Source organism: Orcinus orca, chromosome 2 (assembly GCF_937001465.1).
Source record: "Orcinus orca chromosome 2, mOrcOrc1.1, whole genome shotgun sequence".
In the NCBI taxonomy this organism is placed as follows: Eukaryota; Metazoa; Chordata; class Mammalia; order Artiodactyla; family Delphinidae; genus Orcinus; species Orcinus orca.
This window is the reverse complement of record NC_064560.1, coordinates 86,010,577-86,024,614: the sequence shown is the minus strand read 5'-3', so window position 1 is coordinate 86,024,614 and position 14,038 is coordinate 86,010,577. Positions and strand designations below refer to the sequence as shown.

The 14,038-nt window shown below is 39.1% G+C and overlaps 2 protein-coding genes and 1 long non-coding RNA gene across 5 annotated transcripts in view; 1 reads left to right on the top strand and 2 right to left on the bottom strand.

Moving 5' to 3' along the window:
- Window positions 1–13,043, top strand: part of REC114 (REC114 meiotic recombination protein) — a 98,888-nt gene extending 85,845 nt beyond the window's left edge. The window contains exons 4-6 of the mRNA XM_004276283.3: window positions 476–688; window positions 9,998–10,084; window positions 12,443–13,043. Coding sequence (XP_004276331.1) covers window positions 476–688; window positions 9,998–10,084; window positions 12,443–12,607 — 465 coding nt within the window. The 3' untranslated portion in view covers window positions 12,608–13,043. The remainder of the gene's footprint in view (window positions 1–475; window positions 689–9,997; window positions 10,085–12,442) is intronic.
- Window positions 6,863–12,388, bottom strand: LOC117203830 (uncharacterized). Its single transcript, XR_004486765.2, has 2 exons — window positions 11,660–12,388; window positions 6,863–10,284 (listed from the first exon to the last, which is right to left on the bottom strand). It is a non-coding gene; the product is annotated as an uncharacterized LOC117203830 (long non-coding RNA).
- Window positions 12,707–14,038, bottom strand: part of NPTN (neuroplastin) — a 56,233-nt gene continuing 54,901 nt past the window's right edge. For all 3 annotated transcript variants that reach the window (XR_007475800.1, XM_004276280.4, XM_004276281.3), the window contains one exon: window positions 12,707–13,714. The gene's annotated coding sequence lies outside the window, so the exon portion shown is untranslated. The remainder of the gene's footprint in view (window positions 13,715–14,038) is intronic.

Sequence of the window (14,038 nt, the reverse complement as noted above, 5' to 3'; positions counted from 1 at the left end):
CCTGTCCCCTTATCCCGTTTTGTTTTTCAAATTCACTGGCTTGTTTAATGTGTACCTACCTGGTTAGCTCTTTTATATACTCAGGTTTGGAAAACTTTGTTGAGCCAGGACTATTAGCTTCACTGATTTTCCACCTGAGGAATTAGATGGTATGAAACCTTTGTTCCAAAGTAAGACAAAACATTGATCTTTTACTGCAGTCAGTATAGTGACCTTCCTGGTCTTTATGATATGGGCTTTTCCATTTTTGCTGATGTCTGCCAGTTCCTTGAGGGAAATGAGTTTAGTATGAGGAACAGCTCCCAAAAGGGAGAAGAAAACTAATGGCTTTTCTATACCCACATCAACAATCTAGGGTAACTACTCCCTTATTCATACCTCTTCCCCTTCAAACAAAGGGAAGACCTCACAGTAAATAAAAGTAAAGTGATAGGACACGAGGGTCACTGAGGATATCTTCTGATTTGTCACACAGAACAAGAGTCGTATGTTCCGGGTGCAGTTTAGTGGAGGCTCAAAGGAGCAGGCGCTGGAACACTGCTGCAGCTGCGTGCAGAACCTGGCCCAGTACCTCACTGTCCAGGTGCCTGACGGAATCAGCCAGGAGCTCAGGCTGGGTCCTAGCCCACTGTGGACAGGTGAAAGCCAACGGAAGGGCTGTGTGCAGAGCATCCCACCACAGCATGATGTAAGTAGGCGAGGGTGTGGCTGTACGAGAAGCCTGACAAGTTAATGCTCTATGGGGGCCAAAATCACAGTGGAATTTGCTGAGTCCACCAGGTTTGTAAGTTAAGGATATCTAATGTTGATTGACTTATTTTTATTGATGTATAATTAACTTATAGTATGTTTCAGGTGTACAGTATAGTGATGATAGTTTTATACATTACAAAATGATCACAGTAAGTCTAGTTACCATCTGTCACCATACAAAGTTATTAAAATATTATTGACTATATTCCCTGTGCTGACATTAGGTCTGTGACTCATAACTGGAAGTTTGTGCCTGTTAATCCCTTTCACTTAGTTTGCCCATCGCCCCCCCCTCTGCAACCACATTTGTTCTCTGTATTGATGAGTCTGTTTGTTTCATTTGTTCGTTTGCTTTGTTTTTTAGATTCCACATATTTTAGTGTGTATATATACCTCATTTGTGTATATATTCCGTTGTGTGTGTGTGTGTGTATACATATACACACACAGACCTCATCTTACCCAGTCATTTATTGATGTACACATAGGTTGCTTCTGTATCTTGGCTACTATAAATAATGCTGCACTGAACACAGGGGTGCATATATCTTTTATTAGTGTTTTTGTTTGCTTCGGATAAATACCCAGAGTGTAATTACTAGATCATATGGTAGTTCCATTTTTAATTTTTTGAGGAACTACCATACTGTTTTGCATAGTAGCTACCAATTTACATTCCCACCACCTGTGCATGAGTTCCTTTTTCTCCACATCCTCACTGACACTTATTATTTCTTGTCTTTTTGATGACAGCCATTCTGACAGTTCTGAGGTAATATCTTGTGGTTCGATTGCATTTCCCTGATGATGAGTGACGTTGAGCATCTTTCCATGCACCTCAGGCAAATAAATAAATGGGACTGCATCCATCTAAAAAAAAGCTTTGCACAGTGAAGGAAATCCTCACCAGAACAAATGGGCAACCTATTGAATGGGAGAAGGTATTTGCAAATGATACATCCAATAAAGGGTTAATATCCAAAATTACAAGAACTCATACAACTCAGTATCGAAAAAGACCCAAACAATCTGATTAAAAAATGGGCAGAGGACCTGAATTAGACGTTTTTTTTCCAAAGAAGACACAGTGATTTATTTTTTTTTTTAATTTGAGTCTCACTGTAGCTACCTGTAATACTAGGAATTAGATTAGCTGGGAGTCCCAGGTGTATTATGGGTGTCACTATAGAACAGTGGTTCTCAAAGCATGATCCACAGACCCTTCCCTGAGACCTTTTCCAGGGTCCACAAAGTCCACAGTATTTCTGTAATAATATTAAGATGTTAGCCCTTTTGCTATATGGATATTTGTGTTAATGGGACAAAAGCATTGTGAGCAAACCTGCTGTCACCTTAGCACAGATCAAGGCAGTGGTATCCAACTGTATGCAGTCAGGTTTTTCACTGGTCACTGAAGTAAGAACCAACTAACAAAACCATCTGTATTCTGAAGCACGATGGCTTTCTCCTGGAAAGCACCTGTATGAATGCATTGGGTGCTGAACCACCTCTTTCTTCATGGAACACCGTATTACTTGAACGGACAAACTCTGGTTATTCAGATTTGGGTGTTTGGTGACATTTTCTCGAATGAAGTGAGCCTGTCATTTTAAGAAAACAACTGATATTATTTATCGATAATGATGAAATAAGCTGTTCGAGTGAAAATTAGAATCCTGGAAAACTTGTATCTGCCACTTGAGCTTCACAGCTTCCTAACCCAGAAGACCTTCCTGATGGTACTACTAATGAACGTGATCTTTAAAATAATTAAGTGCAAAATGTTTCAACATTTGGGAGATCTGTATAGTCCAGCGAAGCAGTATTTTTCAAGTGACGAATATATGATGCTACAAAATCATGCATGGATGAAAGACCCAAAGTGCAAAATAGGGACTTCCCTGGTGGTGCAGTGGTTAAGAATACACCTGCCGATGCAGGGGACGTGGGTTCGATCCCAGGAAGATGCCACGTGCCACGGAGCAGCTAAGCCCGTGCACCACAACTACTGAGCCCGCGTACCGCAACTACTGACCCCACGTGCCATAACTACTGAACCCCACACGCTCTAGGGCCTATGTGCTGCAACTACTGAGCCTGCATACTGCGACTGCTGAAGCCCACGCACCTAGAGCCTGTGCTCCACATCAAGAGAAGCCACCACAATGTGAAGCCCACGTGCTGCAATGAAAAGTAGCCCCTGCTCGCTGCAACCAGAGAAAGCCTGCACGTAGCAACAAAGACACAACGCAGCCAAAAAGAAATTTAAAAAAAGTAGAAAGATCACAAATTTTTCAAAGTGCAAAACAGACTAATGGATTCTATTTATTTACTTTTGTACCCCTTAATCTCCCTTACCTGTTTCACTCATTCTCCTTCCCCATCTCCTCAAAAAATACCTAGAGACAAATGACAATGAAAACACGACAATCCAAAACCTATGGGATGCAGCAAAACCAGTTCTAAGAGGGAAGTTTATAGCTATACAAGCCTACCTCAAGAAATAAGAAAAATCTCAAATAAATAATCTAACCTTACACCTAAAGGAACTAGAGAAAGAAGAACAAACAAAACCCAAAGTTAGCAGAAGGAAAGAAATCATAAAGATCAGAGCAGAAATCAATGAAATAAAAACAATAGCAAAGATCAATAAAACTAAAAGCTGGTTCTTTGAGAAGATAAACAAAATTGATAAACCACTAGCCAGACTCATCAAGAAAAAGAGGGAGAGGACTCAAATCAATAAAATTAGAAATGAAAAAGGAGAAGTTACAACAGACACCGCAGAAATACAAAGCATCCTAAGAGACTACTACAAGCAACTCTATGCCAATAAAATGGACAACCTGGAAGAAATGGACAAATTCTTAGAAAGGTATAACATTCCAAGACTGAACCAGGAAGAAACAGAAAATATGAACAGACCAATCACAAGTAATGAAATTGAAACTGTGATTAAAAATCTTCCAACAAACAAAAGTCCAGGACCAGATGGCTTCACAGGTGAATTCTATCATTTAGAAAAGAGCTAACACCCATCCTTCTCAAACTCTTCCAAAAAACTGCAGAGGAAGGAACACTGCCAAACTCATTCTATGAGGCCACCATCACCCTGATACCAAAACCAGACAAAGATACTACAAAAAAAGAAAATTACAGACCAATATCACTGATGAATAGAGAGGCAAAAATCCTCAACAAAATACTAGCAAACAGAATCCAACAACACATTAAAAGGATCATACACCATGATCAAGTAGGATTTATCCCAAGGATGCAAGGGTTCTTCAATACAGGCAAATCAGTCAATGTGATAAACCATATTAACAAATTGAAGAATAAAAACCATATAATCATCTCAATAGATGCAGAAAAAGCTTTTGACAAAATTCAACACCCATTTATGATAAAAACTCTCCAGAAAGTGGGCATAGAGGGAAGGTACCTCAACATAATAAAGGCCATATACAACAAACCCACAGCAAACATCATTCTCAATGGTGAAAAATTGAAAGCATTTCCTCTAAGATCAGGAACGAGACAGGGATGTCCACTCTCACCGCTATTATTCAACATAGTTTTGGAAGTCCTAGCCACGGCAGAGAAGAAAAATAAGTAAAAGGAATACAAATTGGAAAAGAAGTAGTAAAACTGTCACTGTTTGCAGATGACATGATACTATACATAGAGAATCCTAAAAATGCCACCAGAAAACTACTAGAGCTAATCAATGAATTTGGTAAAGTTGCAGGATACAAAATTAATGCACAGAAATCTTTTACATTCCTATATACTAATGAGGAAAAATCTGAAAGAGAAATTACGGGAACACTCCCATTTACCTTTGCAACAAAAAGAATAAAATACCTAGGAATAAACCTACCTAGAGACAAAAGACCTGTATGCAGAAAACCATTAAGACACTGATGAAAGAAATTAAAGATGATACCAACAGATGCAGAGATATACCATGTTCTTGGATTGGAAGAGTCGATATTGTGAAAATGACTATACTACCCAAAGCAATCTACAGATTCAATGCAATCCCTATCAGATTACCAATGGCATGTTTTATGGAACTAGAACAAATCATCTTAAAATTTGTATGGTGACACAAAAGACCCCGAATAGCCAAAGCAGTCTTGAAGGAAAAAAACAGAGCTGGAGGAATCAGACTCCCTGACTTCAGACTGTACTACAAAGCTACAGTAATCAAGACAATATGGTACTGGCACAAAAACAGAAACACAGATCACTGGAACAAGATAGAAAGCCCAGAGGTAAACCCACGCACCTATGGTCAACTAATCTATGACAAAGGAGGCAAAGATATACAATGGAGAAAAGACAGTTTCTTCAGTAAGTGGTGCTGGGAAAACTGGACAGCTACATGTAAAAGAATGAAATTAGAACACTCCCTAACACCATACACAAAAATAAACTCAAAATGGATTAGAGACCTAAATGTAAGACCGGACACTATAAAACTCTTAGAGGAAAACATAGGAAGAACATTCTTTGACGTAAGTCACAGCAAGATCTTTTTTGATCCACCTCCTAGAGTAATACAAACAAGTGGGACCTAATGAAACTTCAAAGCTTTTGCACAGGAAAGGAAACCATAAACAAGACGAAAAGGCAACCCTCAGAATGGGAGAAAATATTTGCAAATGAATCAACGGACAAAGGATTAATCTCCAAAATATATAAACAGCTCATGAAGCTCAATAGTAAAAAAAAACCCAATCCAAAAATGGGCAGAAGACCTAAATAGACATTTCTCCAAAGAAGACATACAGATGGCCAAGAAGCACATGAAAAGCTGCTCAACTATTAGAGAAATGCAAATCAAAACTACGAGGTATCACCTCACACCAGTTAGAATGAGCATCATCAGAGAATCTACAAACAACAAATGCTGGAGAGGGTGTGGCGAAAAGGGAACTCTCTTGCACTGTTGGTGGGAATGTAAATTGATACAGCTACTATGGAGAACCGTATGGAGGTTCCTTAAAAAACTAAAAATAGAGCTACCATATGATCCTCCAATCCCACTCCTGGGCATATATCTGGAGAAAAACATAGTCCTAAAGGATACATGCACCCCAGTGTTCACTGTAGCACTGTTTACAATAGCCAAGACATGGAAGCAACCTAAATGTCCATCTACAGGGGAATGAATAAAGAAGATGTGGTACGTATATACAATGAACTATTACTCAGCCATTAAAAAGAATGAAATAATGCCATTTTGCAGCAACATGGACCTAGAAATTGTCATACTGAGTGAAGTCAGAGAAAGACAAATATATGATATTGCTTCTCCAATATAAAATAAAAAGTTTGAAAAAACATTAATGACTTCAAAGTTAATGCTGTTTTTTATTATCTTAAAATCAATAGTGGATACTCAAATGATCAATGTACCATTATTTATGTCTTCATGTATTTCATATTATTTTGTACTTACTCATGTTTGAATAAAAATAAAACGATAAAAAAAAAACCCACAATGAGATATCATCACACCTGTCAGAATGGCTATTATCAAAAAGACAAGATGTGGAGTAAAGAGAACCACTGGTGCACTCTTGGTGGGAATGTAAATTGGTACAACTGCTATGAAAAACAGTACAGAGATTGCTTAGACCAAAGGATTTTAGTATAACAGAGTATAAAAAATTCCTTGCTGTGATTTCAGATTCTACCTTGAAAATAACCTTTAAGAAACTACCACTTGTTGAGTTTTGGTGTCATATCAAGGAATATCCACAATTAACTGAAAAACCCATTTTTAAAAAAAAACTTTCCATCTATATATCTCTGTGAAGCCAGATTTTCTTCATATACTTCAACCAGAACGTGTGTCAGCAGATTGAGTGCATAAGGGGATAGGAGGAGAGTCCAGTTAGATATTAAAGAGATTTGCAAAAGTCATTATATTTTTGTTAGGAAATATAGTTTTCATTAAAATGTTTTTAATATAACATATAATGGTTTTATAAGATTTAAATGAATATTTAAAATTTTTGTTTTAATTTCTAACAGATAAATATCACATATAACTCAAAACAAAAGCCGTTTTTAAGTGTAAAGGAGTCTTGTGATAAAAGTTTGGGAATCTTTATTACAGAATTTCTCCTCGAGGTACATATTCTAGCATTTCTTTGGCATAGTCCCACATGCTGCTAGCATAAGCTACCTCTGCTCCTGGGATGAAATTCTAGTTTCAAGCTGGGTTTTCTTATTTTCTATTTTGAGTAATGATTTTCCAAACCTGGCTTTCCATCACTTCATCCTGGAAGTTCCCCTTAAACTCACTGGGCCAAGACATTTCACCTTTACACCAACTTTCTTTTCATAGTTTATCTGGGGTGAACATAGATTTACATTATTTATCATAAAGTGTTTTTCTTTAAACAAGTACTGTATGATTTCTTCTTGACTATGTTTAATTTGCCATATCAAATTTTTTTTTTTTTTGCGGTACGCGGGCCTCTCACTGCTGTGGCCTCTCCCATTGCGGAGCACAGGCTCAGCGGCCATGGCTCACGGGCCCAGCCGCTCCGCGGCATGTGGGATCTTCCCGGACCGGGCACGAATCCATGTCCCCTGCATCGGCAGGCGGACTCTCAACCACTGCGCCACCAGGGAAGCCCTGCCATATCAAATTTTGATGATGTTTTAGAATAATTCTTCATTTGTTTCTGCATGACTTTTGTTGTGAACATGTCTTAACACTAAAGCTGGTTTTGTTTTTTTTTTAACAAACCCTGGATCTAGTTTAAAACATTTTTGCCTCATCAGCTGCTGCTGTATTCTTTAAGAATCCCCTCTCTACAAATGGGATGGAATGGCTTATTATAAGGTACTTTCTTGCTTATGACAAAACTTTCATGTCTTTTCTTGATTCCATATTCAAGTCTTCCTCTGATCTGTAGTTTGGTGTTCTGAGTAGATGAGATGGCACAGTGTTGTGCAAAGACCACAGGCTTTGGAATCAAAATGGATCTAGGTTTGAATCCTAGCCCTATTAGTAGCTACGTGATCTCATGCAAGTCACTCATCTGTAAAATGGTGAGACTGAAATTGTCTATAAGCAGCTAGGACAACATCTGGCAAATACCTAAATAACATGATCCATTATTACTATTACTGCCAGTGCTGTTACCGTTTCAGATCTGCCTTCCCTTGCAAATGAACGAATGAGCATCCTAGTCAGTTATTACTGAGGGTAAGAACTCATGAGTCAATAGGGCCATGATAAGACAGAGTGTCTGATGCTGCAGAGCAGGAGACAAGATAAAGCTACTGGGTTAATTCACCAGCATGCAGGCATTGTGAAGCACTACCTAGAATATTCTAGTCTTCCTAATGCCAAAAACTCCTAAGGCTTGCCCTTAGCTGCTGCTGTGCAAATTTGCTATCATGCTCCTTTTTCAGAATCCAATTCAAGAGGTGCAAGCTCTGGCCTATATATTTTCTTTTGTCTAAAACAGTTATTCTCTTCTTTGCAAATAGAGATAATTCCATGTCTTTCTATTTCAAGTTCTTGAGTCACTTCCTGGCTCTTATTTTTTTACTTTTCCTCAGCCTTGTAATTTTACTAATTGTGGCCTAACCAGGTATTTCTCAACCTGAGGGCTTCTAAGGCAACCCAGTGTACTCAGAGAGGGGGGCAGTTCCTAGGTGAACGCTTTCCTCTGCTAGCACAGGAAGTCCAGCAGAAAGCAGCCAGGGGCTCATTCCTGTGTGCACAGAACCTTCCATCTCTCTGCACTTGGGCAGAGGACTGTCCAATCCTTAGGGCCACCCCAGTAGCCTCAGCTGCTTCCATCGCACTTGGCTATAGGTCAGTGTGGATGGCATATGAATTTTGGTTGATGTCTTTCCCAGTTGTTTGAAGAACACAGTGTGAACTGAACTGATGTGTCTCCTAGGAAAACATCAAATATCAGAGCTGGAAGAAACACTAGAATCTGACTTTTCCAGATAAGGAAACTAAATAGAGAAATGGGGCTTGCCTAAGGATTCTAGACTCATTAAAGTCCCTTACCTTTTTGCTCATTTTTATTTTAGTATTCTTGACTAGTTTTCTTTGCTCTTTGTTCTTTCCTTCCTCTCTGTCCTGCCACCCCATTTTTGATGCTTCCAGATATGCATTTCTGCTAATACGCACTAACTAGCAACAGTCAGCTTCCATGTAGAACATTTACTTCTGGCAGTCAGAACATGCTGCTGATAGAGACACCTTCCAGGGAGGGTCTTGGATTCTCCCTGAGTGATACCACTAGCTCGCAACTGTCTGGAGATTAGCACTACAAGCACCACATATATCCAAAACATAACGAGGCCTGCAGACATGTGGCTAGGAAGGAGGAGTGATGGGGCTCTTGGAAAAGTTTGTGCTTTTAGGTAGAAGCAGCCCTCCGAGCCTCTTATGCCTCCAGGCCTCCTTCTATACCTTATTCACTCTGTTTGTCTAGAAAACATCCCGTGTGTTCTGCTAGAGAACAAACCCTCCTATAGCAGGTTCCTTTGAAGCAGCTTGGACTCTAAAGCATTCCTACCCTTCATGCTTAGCGCACACACCCCTCCTGTACTCCCCTCCACTCTAAGCCTTAAGTCTTATATTTACCTCCATTCCAGCACTTCCTGACTTGCTAAGTTCTTACTGGGCTGTAGGTTCTTGAGGGCTGGACCTCTACCTTGTTCTTTGTGGCTCCCTTCCCTTTATCACCCCAGTGTCTAGTACACAGTAGGCACAAAACATTGTTGAATGAAGATATCTAGGAATTTTACTAACAGAAGAACTCATTCCCTCAATGTCTAAAATGAGTTTTTTTTAACTTTTATTAAAAATAAGATTATCTTGCAACTATAGGGTTTTTTCCCTTTTTCGCAGTGAACATGTATTACTTGAGTAATAATTTTTAGAAGGTGACAAATCATGATTATCAGAAGCTGGGCAATGTCCACTGCCCTCCAGTACCAGCACATGGTCCTGGGCTGGGCCTCTGAAGACAGAAGTACACCACGGTGTCAGACAAGAAAAAGCACTGCCAGCCTATGAGACATAAGGAACAGACATAAGGAACGTAAGGGCAGGCGCCTCAGATTTAAACTCTGTCTGTACCTCTACTGTGGTAAATCAAGTAATAGCCAAGCTTAAACCAGGACAGACTACACCAACAATGATCTTACCACTTTTACTGATGTTTTCTTTCTTTGAACATGAAAGCAGTCACACCAGAACCTGGAGCAGCAACGGTGGGTACCAGCTGGCACAGGCACTCCAAGAGGAAGGACCTCAGTGGCCTGGTTAGCTCAGGTAGGGCCTATTTCCATGTTCAGTTTTCATGTCAGGAAAAACAGTGATCCTGAAGAATTTGTATCCCTCTGTTCAATCCATTGTTCTAGAACAGTAACTTAAAGTGTTGCTATAGAAGATGGTAAAGACAGAGACAGGCCATCTCCACCTACCCTTGTTGTAAGATTAAACACGATGACACATACTGAAGAACTATTCTCCTGAGGAAATAAAAGATGAAGAGTGGCCTATAGTGTTAGCCTTTAAATGTGTGAGATAAAGAATTTATTCACCACCTATCCCAGAAAGAGGAATACAGGTAAGAATTTCAATTTAATTTTGGAAACGAAATTTGGAAACTCTTCTAAGATAAATATCAATATGAATTCGGAGTCATATCAAGATAGTTTCTGTAGGGGCAGATATTCAGTGTGAGGATCTCAGCTAAGGATGTGTGGAGACCCGGGAGGATTCAACTCTTGTTACCACAGAACTGCTTTCAGACGTGCCCTCTCCCCTTGCAGTCTGCTGTTACCACAGACTCCTGCAGAACTATTCATTCAGGCTCAGGGTTCCTGAGGCCTGGTCTGCTGGAGCTCCTGAAGGTGGTCTCCTCCTCACTGCATTCCCTGCTGTGCTTGACAGCACAGGCTCTCAGCCTATGCTTTCCACAGAGTTCTGCATGGAATTCAATATTCAAGGATGAATTTCCTCTTTATCTATTAAACTGTGCTAACAGTGGTATAAGAAACAGGTGTTTTCTCCATCTGGCTCACCACTCACTCAAAATAAATGGACAATCACAGGGCAGACGTTATAGTGCCCAGTTTGTAGCCTCATATCTGCACTGGGGTTACAGTGGCTGAGCCACAGAAAAAATTCATGAGCAAGGCAGTGTGTGATGTCCTTATTCAGGAAGTATCAGTTGCTATAAAAGGTGTACCTCAGCCCAGTTTATTTACATCATATAGAAGAACCATGTATAAAGAAGAAAAAGCACCAGGCTGGGAGCTCAGATGTTACTTGTTTGCTCTAACCTTCTAGACAAGTTGTTCTTTGAATATAAGTTTGGTAAAACTCTTTGAAAGCAACTCAGCAATATAGATAAAATTTAACTTTATATCTTATTACCTATAATACCATTTCATCTACACAAATATACATACAAGGATGTTTTTCAGTGTTTTTTATAGTAAAACTGGAAACGTAATTATTCACTAATAGGATACTGAGTGGTTAAAGAGTGCTATAACCATAGGCAGGATAAAAATGTAGTCATTAAAAGTGATGTCTATATCTGTTGACAAGGAAAGATATTCATAGAACATTGTTTTTTAAAAGGCTACAAAATAGCATGCATGATTTTTGTAGTAAAAACACAACGTAAGTTTGGAAGGAGATACACTAACATGTTAACAGTGGCTCTCACTGGAGAACAGGGCTCCATTTTACTTTCATTTTCTTCTTTCTACCTTTTAGATACAGTCTGGTTTGAATTTAGAAAAATCAATTCCTATTATAGATAGTTCTTAGAGAAATGTCAGTTGTATACATATATACCAAACCATGCCATGGAAAGGGTAGAAAACCACCTACCTAAGTAGAATTAACATGAGGAGAGAATAAGAAGGCTGAGTCAAAGGCCCAGACGTAATTGAACCACGTACAGAGCTGGAGCCATCTTCGTCACGTGGGACTGTGGATCCAATGTCACCTTATCTTCCAAATAGCCAAGCTCAGTCAGACTTTTATTTGAACTCTCCTAATATTTAAATATTGGCAGCTTAGTCAAATGGTGTTAAAATACAAGTTACCAAAGAAGGCATACAAATGTCAAATAGCATGTGAAAAACACACATTATATGACGTTCTGGAAAAGGCAAAACTATGAGGTATGGAAAACAGATCATGGTTGCCAAGGGTTGAGGGTCTGACAAGAGCAGGTAGCATGAGGGACTTCCTGGGGGTGGTGGAAATGTTCTGTCTTGATTGTGGTGATGGATACATGCCTCTACTTGTCAAGCTTCATGGATAGGACCAGAAAAAGCGAGATAATTGTGTCCTTGGGATGGTCAGTTTGTGACCTCTCTGTATTACATTCAGAACCCAGTTTCCGTATGACTGCTCACACCCATTTTTCCACCTATAAGGTGGGAAGGATGAACTAAGTTAGTGGCGTCCATTCATCAACAGGCTTTATCAGTCCACAAACTTATCAGCACCATACTCTTCACTGAAGCAGAATCTTAACTTTGCAAATCGTTTCATTAATATACTTGAAATACCTAAGGATACAAGTTTATCTCACTTTGTATATTTAGAAACATTATTGCTTTCTCCTGTAATCTCTAATAAACTACTCTTCTGGAATCCCCACAGTCTCTCCTGGCATCAGAGGAGCTGCCCGTGGTCTATGAACAATCTGCATGGAACACGGAAGAGTTAGGCCCCTTTCTACGCTTGTGCCTCATGGATCAGAATTTCCCAGCATTTGTGGAAGAGGTGGAAAAGGAACTAAAAAAGCTGACAGAGCTGAGCAACTAACATTCTATATACATACAGAACTGAGGAACTTCAGTGCAATGGAAAAAATGCTTCCTCCTAAGACTAGAGAAGATACTAGAATAAAGAGTATTATTCCAACACCTTTTATCAGTTTTATTTTTAAAAACAGGTGAATCCACTTTTTTATACATCATTGCACTTCAACAATTACACAAAACACAAGTACATGCATCTACCATTACGCACCGTGTGAGAACCCTGCCGGGTGTGAAAATCTACACTCAATCAATGAAAAAATACAGTGTCAACCTCAAAGTATAACTAGTTGCATAGAATACCATGCTGTAACATTTCAAGGTCATTGAAAACAAAAGGTAAATTATAAAAGTTTGCCTTAATTGAATGTACAATCAGGTTCAACACATCAGTGCAAAAGGATCTAAGAATTTACATGATTTAACAAAAGAAAAAATAATCACTTAAAAAGCAATCATACATATATACTGCAGTTCATTACATCCATTCAGTGGACTGTTCCAGCTTCTTATCAAAGTCATAGGTTAAGCCCTTAAAATTATAGATTTCAGTTTATATTACTCATCTTTATGTACCAGAACTGAACAGTTTCCTCATCTGACAACATATAAGGAATGAGTATCAGCAGCTTAAAAATGAAACAAGCATTTATTTTATTTTGGATTTCTCCCACCCCAAAAATATAAATATATATATATATTTATATACTGTATATATCTGTAGGTTTTGCTGTACTTTACAAAAATGTGTCACTAGATGGCAGCAGTGCATTTTAGAGCTTTGCCAATTTAACAGCTGCATTAAGTAAAAAACGGTGCATGCATGATCTGATCCTCAGAGGACCTTTTTACTTCTATTTAAATATTCTACCAAAGGGGGGAAAAAAAAAAAGCAACATTCACAGCACATCAAGCCCAAAATAGTTTACACCTTCTACACTGAAGCATTGTTTAAAATGTACCTGGCTAGGTCACCCTTACAGGAGAGGCTAAATAAGGCATGCTTTAGACAGTCATCATGGTGCTGCTCACTTGAAAGGGAAAGAACCAAAGAGGTACAAGCAGAAAATTTAGCAGGTCATGTTGCCACCAGTTTCAGGAACCTCAGGATCTGTGAAGGAAGAGTATTTAGAAATTAAAAGAGAATATGCACTATTACTTAAGACTACACCAAGTGCCTATAAAACAAAGCTTTGGTTCAAACAGCATGCTCAGGGATGCGGTGAGGAATTCAGATCTCCACGTGCCTAACCAGAAGGTACTCCAGCCCAGCTGTCCCTGGCCACCATTCTTGCCTTGCCCTCAGAAGCAAAGTGGGACCAACTGGCCTCAGAATAATCCACCTAAGGTGACAATTTCACTTTTACCTCTTTTTAAAGATGTAAGTAAAGTGGTAAAGTGATGTTTTGAAACATCATACATACTCTGAAAAGCA